This window comes from Tribolium madens, unplaced genomic scaffold (assembly GCF_015345945.1).
Source record: "Tribolium madens isolate multiple individuals breed KSU strain unplaced genomic scaffold, Tmad_KSU_1.1 Scaffold_3;HRSCAF=73;Tcas5.2_LG2, whole genome shotgun sequence".
Taxonomy (NCBI): domain Eukaryota; kingdom Metazoa; phylum Arthropoda; class Insecta; order Coleoptera; family Tenebrionidae; genus Tribolium; species Tribolium madens.
The window spans coordinates 12,548,132-12,557,656 of record NW_025401006.1 but is presented as its reverse complement, the minus strand read 5'-3'; the positions used below and the strand labels follow the sequence as shown (position 1 = coordinate 12,557,656).

Sequence of the window (9,525 nt, the reverse complement as noted above, 5' to 3'; positions counted from 1 at the left end):
CGTTTTTATGCATCCTATCCTAGATCTGATAGTAAAATACTTGCTTTCAATCCAAGGGGTCTCAAGTTCGAACTCCCGAGAATCTAAATTTTTTTATGATTTCGTAATATTGCGCAATTTGATGTATTATTGTAGCTGATTAGAAATTATAATGGACAAGACCTAAATAGCTCAGTTAGTAAAGAGTTAGTCAGATAATTACAATAATTAATATAATTATATAAGATAATTTTTTCATTGAGAATCCAATCCAATTTGGGGTGTCTCAAAACAAGGAATGCTGTAAGGTTTTTTTGGGTGGTTTTAATGCAATTATGTTTGATTTTGGATGATTTTCAACAGTTTTCCCATGTGCCCATTTTCTGGTGGTCTATTGAGTTTCGAGTATTTTTTGGGAGCAAAAAAAATTATGATTTTTGAAGCAATTTCACAACATTAGTTTTACAAACTAAATAATGCCATTTTGGAGTGTCTAAAAACACGGTATGTTCTAAGTTTTTTAGAGTGCTCATGAGATAATTTTGCATGATTTTGGGTGATTTTCAACGGTTTTTTCATATGCACAATTTTTGGTGGTCTACGGATATTTAAGTACTTTTGGGGTGCATCAAAATTAATACTTTCTGAAGGGTTTTACGTCTTTTTCGGATGTTTACCTTTGTTTTTTGAAGACGCCAAATGTCCTGGTCCAGAAATAAAAAGCCATTTTGGGGTGTTCAAAAACAAGACATTTTGTAGTTTTTTAGATCTTTTTCGAATGTTTACTTTTGGGAAAACAATAATAATACGTAAATAAATAAAAAGATAATAAAAATTTTGTTCATTCGGCTATAATAAGATGTTCTAATATTTGTCTTAAATATTGAGATTGGAATTTGATGTGTTTATGTTATGAAGTTTTACACTTTTACACTTTAATTAGCAACATTTTTTGAATTGTATTGGAAAAATAAACAATAAATTTGAATATCTAAATAGTTTTTTTATCTTATTGGTCAAAGATTAATATACGTACCACAAAACTTTTATCTTCCTCAAAATTCCCTTATATGGGGCTCTTGAGTCTTAAACAACACTTTTAGATACGATGCGTCAATGGAGGGTCTCGCCACTGCTCGCGGCGGGAAGCTGTCACACAATTTGTTAAAAACACAATTGCATGTGAAAAAATGCAATAATTACACTAATTTTAAATAATTCACGACCGTTTGTTGTCGAATTTTCATCGTTTTTCTTGCTTTTTATTTCAAGACAAATTTACATGACAATTAAAGACAAATTAAAAAATCAGCAACTAAATTATAACATTTCTAATTGTTTATTTAAATTTTTTTATTAATGACCTTATAAGAAAAAATATTTTACACGTAATGAAAAGTTCACCTCTCATTCTAATTCTTTGAGAAATGATAAGTAAATTAGGCCGGAAAAAATTATCTTCAATGTTAATGAAATTAAGTCGTCTAGTATGAAATTCAATGCTATTATCATAGTCCTTCAGACACGTGTTGGCAATTCCCGACGTTAATCCCACACAAGTACTCATATTGAAAATTTGTAAATAAAAAATCTCAAGTTTTATTTTAAATAAAATTTCATTGTTTCCATCTCAGTGATTGTTCAAGCAAATCGAATTTTCTACTTAGCCTTGTTCCAGTAATTATAGATGTTTCTAATGAGAACAGACGATATTGTTTATTCCATCCTAAAATATGGAATTAAATAAAACAATGCTTGTAATTATTAGAAATAAAAAACCAATTGTAATGACAAAGTTTTATGTTTTAATTAAAGAATAATTATGTTTCATCCTGTCAAAAAAATGGCAATAACATGAACACGTACACAGTGGTTACGTTTGGTTGGGCTATTAAAAAAATTAATCATTTTGTATTCCTTGCATTTCTAATCAACGTCACCTCGTCCTAAAAAAATCAGTTGCGTGGTCAGCATAATAATTTTTGTCTTTATAATACAATTTTTCACTTATCACCAAATAATTATCAAATAATAAAGCCTAACATTGTTGTTTATTTGTATCTTTTTGGTGACAATTGAATGATTGGCACCTTGGAACTTATTCATGATGGAAATGTGTGTTGTTCTTCCAATTTAATTATTTGTACCAACAAGTTACCAAGAAAATAGTTATATCATGATAACCTAAAAAAGGTTTCGATAACTAGGACAAACACAAGTTATTGTATTGCACTATAGAAAAATTTCCACGTGGAACACGGTTACTTGCCAGTTTAACTTGTTAAGCGCTATTGGTTCACAAAGACTTTAAATTACTTGTCATAAATCTTATGAATTCAAAGAGTTTCTTGCAACAAACACTTTAATCAGACTCGGGGTGACTATAATTTTGTTTACTCTTGATTTTAGACAACTAAATAAAGATTTATTATTATGAAAAAAAATTGTTAACTAACTTATATAATAGTATGAAACTACATGTTATTAAGCGCAAACCAACAAATAAATATTGGTTATTGTAAAATTCATCAAATATTGTCATTCAAGGTAACATTTATATAAATAATTAATATTTCGTATTCGTCAAATGAAAAGTTATAGGGTTATAAAAATTAATTTTCCACCTTTGCAGGAATTAATCTTTTAAATGTTCGTCACTATGGCCGTTATTTATGATAATGTTGTCATTGTCTACGTCAATGTTTTTAACTAATTCTATTACTTTATAATAATGCACGACTTTTTACTTTTTAAAATTACAGAACGATAACTGAACTGAAAGCAAAAAAAAAACGACAAAAGTAGAATTGAAAAAATAAAAAGGTGAGTAAAAAAAATAATAAAAAATCGTCTAATCTAGTCAGAAAGATAAGCTAAAAATTTATCTTTATATAACCAAGCGTTTTTAAGTACTTATTATAAAATAGTATATTATGTTATTAGGAGTAGAAGTAATAGTTTATGTGGCAAAACTGAATGAATGTTTGTTTTGCCTAACGTAGTGAGGTGAGCCACATAAACTCACGTTTACTCCAAATAACATATACTATTTTATCCGCAAACATAAAGAACAACACTTTGATTAGCAAGTAAATGAACAAAATAATCAGGACAAATTTTTGTTGAGATTTGTGTGTATTAATTTAACTAGTACAGTTAGTAGTGCAAAATGTCGAGTGCTGATGATCTAGAATGTACCTCTTCAGAAACATCGTTAAATATCATGGTAAAAGTAAAAACTCTTAGGCACAAAAATAGAATTTTACACTTTTACTTGTGACATTTCTAAACCAATTGTTAATTTATGTAATTAAAAAAAAAGCACTTAATAAAAGCAATACTCTTCATTATTACATATTTATTTATTTTTTATTGTATCGATTGGTATTTGTTTTTGTTTTGTTTTCATAAAAGTTGAGTTACAAATAACAAATGCTTTTGTCTCAATTTATTAGAAAAACAAAATATTTTTTTTATTTGAGAGAAACAATAAATAATAAAATTACTTGACGTAAAAGCACATTTTTTATAAATCTTTTTGTAAAATTGCTGCAACATAGCCAAAAATAAATAGTTGGTAAATACTTATCACTTAGAAAGTGAAAGCTTCAAAATACAGAAGTCAATAATAGTATATTTTATTATTAAGAGTAAAAGTTATACTTTATGTTGTGAAGCTAAACGTTGTAAACTTTTACTCCAAATAACACTATTACTATTTTACCCGCAAGCGTATTCAGATCGAGATAATTGCCAAGTAAATGAACAAAATAATTAGAACGCTTTGCAACTAATAAAATCGGAGTTTGTGTTGAGATTTTTGTGTTTATTAACTTAACTAGTGCAGTTGGTAGTACAAAATGTCGAATGTTGATGATCTACTATGTACCTCTCCAGAAATTGCTGAAACCGCAGAAAACACAAGAAAGAAAAAGCTTTGGTAAATGTTAATAATGTCATGATAAAAGTAACAACGCTTAAGCGCAAAAATAGAACGTTTACTCCATGGCTGAAAGGTAAAACTTTTACAGTCATAAAAGTGGCCACTTTTGTGACATTTGCTGATAAATAAGCGGTTCTAATTTAAAAACAAAAGAGTGTGGAATTTAAAAACACAATAAAAATTTAATTGTTTAAAAACTATAACGTGTTTTATAGCATTTTGCCTTTAATTTTTTTAATAATAGTTTTACTAAGCAAACTGATTACTTCTCAACTCAAAACATGAATTTGAGCAAAAATCCCACATTTAATTTTTGTTGGTCCTCCCTGTAAATAATAATGCAACTTGGTAATAATGCAACTCGCTATTTTTTCAAATTTTCTAAAACAATCGTAACAGTAATGGAATTTTTCGTTATAATTTTTACTCGTACAAAAGTAACCTTCATAAATTTTCAAGATAAATATTTTTCGTACAAATTGTGTCATAAATCGTAATTATTCGTTTTGAAACACTAAAAAGATATTAATATTAAAGTAATGAATTTGATAAATTAAATAATTGTTTATACAAGCATATAGTAAATGATGCGTCAACAAATACAGTAGACTAATTTGATAAATGTCATTAATTGATATCAATCTTATCAACAAATTTCTAAAATGGCAATGAAAATGTCTAAGTTTTGATTTGTTCTTAGAAAATTAGGTGGAAAATTGAATCGGTATTTTAATTTTTTATTCAAAAAAAATCAACAATTAACACGTACATTAATTGATATCAATCTTATCAACAAATTTCTAAAATGACAATGAAAATGTCTAAGTTTTGATTTGTCCTTAGAAAATAAGGTGGAAAATTGAATCGGTATTTTAATTTTTTATTCAAAAAAAAATCAACAATTAACACGTACTTGAAAATTATTAATTTAATAAATAACAAGAAGTAAATATTTACTGTAATAAGTTTGAAATTCATTGGAGGAAATTTTTGAGAATTAGCAAAAATCTAAAAACTTCAACTGTGTGTCTTCTCCATTCATAATTCAGTTTGTAGTCCGAAACTTTTTCATTACTAGCGTCTGTGATAAAGATACGTTAATCTCGAAAGAATAAATAGAGGTCGCTCACAGAACCAATTCAGTTGAAGTTGCGAGACGACCACGAGCACAACTCTGTTTCAAATTTGCACTTTCAATGCAATAATTCAAAATACGAAAAATATTTCAATTAGATCTGTGATAGCATATAATAATTTTTAACGAAGCCATAAGACATACAAGATGACCACATTAGACAACTCCTTGGACTCGATTTTAGTCCAGATTGGCGATTTTGGGAAATATCAGTCGTTTATGTTTAGTTTAGTTTGTTTTGGTGTTGTTTTACACTCTGGAGTTCATGTAGCGTTCGTTTTTACTGCTATGGATGTAGATTATCGGTGAGTTAATTTTTCTTATTGTTGTTGATCGATAAGTTTAGATATAAACTTAGGCGATTAAAGATTACATACCATTGTTTTTTTGTATAATTATTTGAGTGGGTTTTAATAATCGCAAAATCTAGACACTGAATTTACTGATAAATAACAACTAATCCTCTTGCCGTATTGAAATTAAATCAAATATTAGATTTATATGTAGATCTAGAAATCTGCTCAATAAGAGATAAATGAATTAATTAAAACTGCTTCATAAAAATTTTGTTTCCTGAAAAAAATCATCAATTTTTTGTTTATAACTAAAATTTTATGTTTTTTTTTATAAATCTCAAATATTTTGAGATTTTGAAGTACACCAACCTTGAATTCATTTAATCGTACCATCAAAATGACATGAATTTGAAACGAGTTTTAGATTGTAATTATTATGAATGAAATCATTATCATATCATTGAAGCAGACGTAAAGAGATTTTTTAAACATATATTTTTTTTTGAAAATTGAAAACAAAATAGGAAAAAATCAAATAAATTATAATATGCGAAAATAAAAAAAGTCCCATCCACATCATGTTTAATTCAGAATATTTTTAAAAAAATTTAAAACTGCAAAAATGAGCACTTTGTTTAGAAACTCAATAAAATGCACATTTCAATATAAATCTAAATACTATTCAGTAATGATTAGAATTTTTTTTATTTGCAAGTCTGAGAGGGTTTTCAGGTTTTCAGTAAATTTCAGCAAAAGCTTACCTCGAGACTAATGATTGCTTTAAACCCTTACTGCACATACAGGGGTTCCAGCGATAATTAAAAAACAATTCCACTAGGTCAGAATAAAAATAACCTTTCTATTTTAGTAGAAAAAAATGTGGAAGATTCTAAAGAAAGGTATTGAACCGCCACGTGTCTGAATACCACCACTTTATTTTTGCTGAAAAAGTTCATAAAAAAATTATTATCAGCCACTGAACTAAATTTTCAGCAAAAAATGATTTTTGGAAAAATTTCAATTCATTTTGTCGTTAGCCGAAATTTTTTGCGCATTATTTAAAAAAAAGAACGGTTTATAGTTGCAACATATATCTTGAAGTGTTATTTATTGACAGTCCATAAATAGTTACTGCGATACTTGGATAACTCATTATTATCCATAAAACGGTTCTATTTGCAAAAATTAAAACAAAAAGTTGCATAACATGCATAATACAAGACAAAAAAGTAGAAGTAGAAGAAAAATAAAAGAAAAAAGAAGAATCAGTAAAATAGTAGAACAAAAAATAAAAGAAAAAAGCACAATTAGTACTATTTTATGATTTTATCATTTCTTAAAAGAATTTATTTAGTTTATATGCAAATGTCATAAAAGTAACCACTTTTATGACTAAATATCACAAGTAAAAGTTTTACTTTACAGCCATGGAGTAAAAATTCTAGTTTTGCACCTAAGCGTTTGCACTACTAACTGCACTATTTCAATTAATAAACACTTTCGAAAATCTCAACACAAACCCCGATACTGACGCGTGATGTTTGTTTTAAGCGTTATTGTGATTTTTTTTATTGAAAAAGGATATATACACAGAAAAAAAGTTATTTAGCAAAAGATACAAGTAGGTACTATAATGATTGGCAATAAATTTTGTGTAATTTATTGAAATGAGCTCAAAGTTGATGCATTTTGTAAATTCTTTTTTAGCTTTAGTTTCAAAATTGTTACTTTTTCAACTCGTTTCTCAAAAACGATGCACAAGACACTAATTTAATTGCATTCTTTCCGAGGTTCTTTCTCATTCATGTTTATTTTGTATTTTTCTCAATTTCTTGCTAAAAATTGAGAATATTTAGCAAAAATTGCGTGTACATTTTAACGGGCCTTTTTTCCAACTTCCTGCTTGCGAACTATTCGTTTACAAATTTCTAAAAAATGTTAAAAGTACCGAATTTGTTTCTTTTTTGGTGTTTCGTCTCTAAATTTTCTTTGACGATTTTTTATGTTGACGTTTAATGACATTGATGTTTTCAAATTAATTCAAAAAAAAGAAACTCCCAACTTCCTTCATTAAAATTACCATGAAGCTAAGACTGTTTGGCATTTCCATTAAAAAAAAAAACAGACTTTACTTTCTGCTCTTCAACATTTTTATTGACTAAATTTACAATTTTGTATTTCGGATTGTTTTTTGATGAAATAAATCACAATAACGATGATTAAAATTTTTGAATTTCATTCTTAAGAACCAAATTTTGTTACCAATAGATGTGAAATTCCAAAATGTGACGCGGTAGACCCGCAATTTGAACCCCCTTGGTTATCAAACGCCATACCATATTCCGAAAATGGGCCGGCAAAATGTACAAGATACAAAATAAATGCCACTGAAGACTTTGGCAATTGCACCAAAAGAGGTGATTTCACGACTTTGACAGAAAAATGCGATTCTTTCGTTTACAAAACAAGGGAAAAAAGTATTTTACAAGAGGTAAAACTAAAAATGAAACTAGAATTGACCTATCTTTTAATTTGTTTCATTTCAGTATGATCTCCAATGTGATGACAATCTATGGAAACTAACACTAGTTGGTACCATTAATAATGTGGGCCAATTTTTTGGGTTGTTTATTTCAGGAGTCATTTCAGACAGGTAAAAAACTTGTTTCAAGTGTAAACATACAAAAAAATGTGAAATTAAAGGTTTGGTCGTAAAGTTATATTCATTTGGGGCCTTATATTATGCGGAGTTTGTGGATTACTTCGAACTCTTGCTCCAACTTATATTTGGTTTTTGGTTTTTGAGTTTTTGGATGCTGCATTTGGGGCCGGTAGCTACGTTTGTGGATTTATCATGGGTATTAAAAAAAATGATAACACAGGGCGACAAAAAAAAAGCATGTCGTGTCAACTTGACAAATTAAATATCATTTTGTTCGTCTCAGTGAAACAAATCAAATGCACTAAAAAAAATTTAAAAATGTTCACACACTTTGAACTAAATAATTTTTTTCTAATTTAAATGAATTTAAAATACTTGAATTTTAAAAAATCATTACTCAATAACTATTAGGCCGACTTCCTTCAAATAAAGACCATTCTAAAGGGATGGACTTGCCCTTTAGAATGATATGAAATTTGAAATTGAATATTGGCAAACTTTTTTTCGAACAGTGTTCCAAGAAGTTCGAAGTAAATCGAAATGATTTAAGAAAAACCCTACGAGTAATTTATCTTTCATCATTACCATCGTGTAGAGCATCTCTTCTTTGAAGTTAAGGTTTGCTAATCAAGCATTGCCCCATATGGGAGAAATGCATGTTAATCTTACTTAAAATTGCATTTTTATAAAAGTATTTGTTTTAAGACTCTTCTTTTGCTTAAAAATGGTCAATTGCACCTTCTTTGTTCTAATTAGAATAAACAAAAACTGTCTGTTTACTTAAAACAAATAAAGAGTACTTGCGTACTAATTAAAGCAAATATGGAGTTTTTTTGTGGTAAAAATGATCACTGATCATTGAGCAAAGAGGATCTAGAAGTTTAAGGCACGAGCCTTAAATATAAGGGCAAATCTTTTTCAAATCAAATCACTTTCCATTCAGATTTCGACTTGTTCACTTTGTTCTAGTTTTCTGAACTTTTTTTGAAAATGTTCTGAGCAAATGCTTTCTCATCACTTTCGAGTAATGTTGAATACAATAAGTCACCTGATTTATTTTTTGTACATTCTACGATTAGCTTCAGTTAACTTGTTGGTAGTAGTAGATGTAGTTCTGCAAAATTTTTAATATTTTAAATGGAAGCCCACAATAAAAACATTTTTACAAAGGTTATGATCTAAGAATTATTACTTTCTGCATGTTATTTAATTTTTATCTAAAGAAAATTTCATACAGGGTGATGTTATAGTATTTTTTGGGTTACATTCAACCGTCTAATTTCAAAGAGAAACTCATTTTTTTTTTCACAATTTGGAAGATATTAGTTTTCTTGGTACAGACGTGTGCTACTAAAAATTTTGTTTAAAAAAGTTTCACAATTAATAAAAATCTAGTTGCATGGTATCAATAAATAAATTGACATTTTTTAAAAGCAAACAAAATAAATAAATAATAATAACATATATTAATAATATTGAATTAGATGTTTTATTTTTCTTTTTGAAATCT

The 9,525-nt window shown here is 27.7% G+C and overlaps 1 protein-coding gene across 1 annotated transcript in view; it reads left to right on the top strand.

Annotated features, from left to right (window-relative positions):
* Positions 1 to 5,082: 5,082 nt before the first annotated feature.
* Positions 5,083 to 9,525, top strand: part of LOC123007858 (organic cation transporter protein-like) — a 7,724-nt gene continuing 3,281 nt past the window's right edge. The window contains exons 1-4 of the mRNA XM_044403343.1: positions 5,083 to 5,362; positions 7,622 to 7,844; positions 7,900 to 8,006; positions 8,057 to 8,211. Of these exons, the coding sequence (XP_044259278.1) occupies positions 5,205 to 5,362; positions 7,622 to 7,844; positions 7,900 to 8,006; positions 8,057 to 8,211 (643 nt within the window). The 5' untranslated portion in view covers positions 5,083 to 5,204. The remainder of the gene's footprint in view (positions 5,363 to 7,621; positions 7,845 to 7,899; positions 8,007 to 8,056; positions 8,212 to 9,525) is intronic.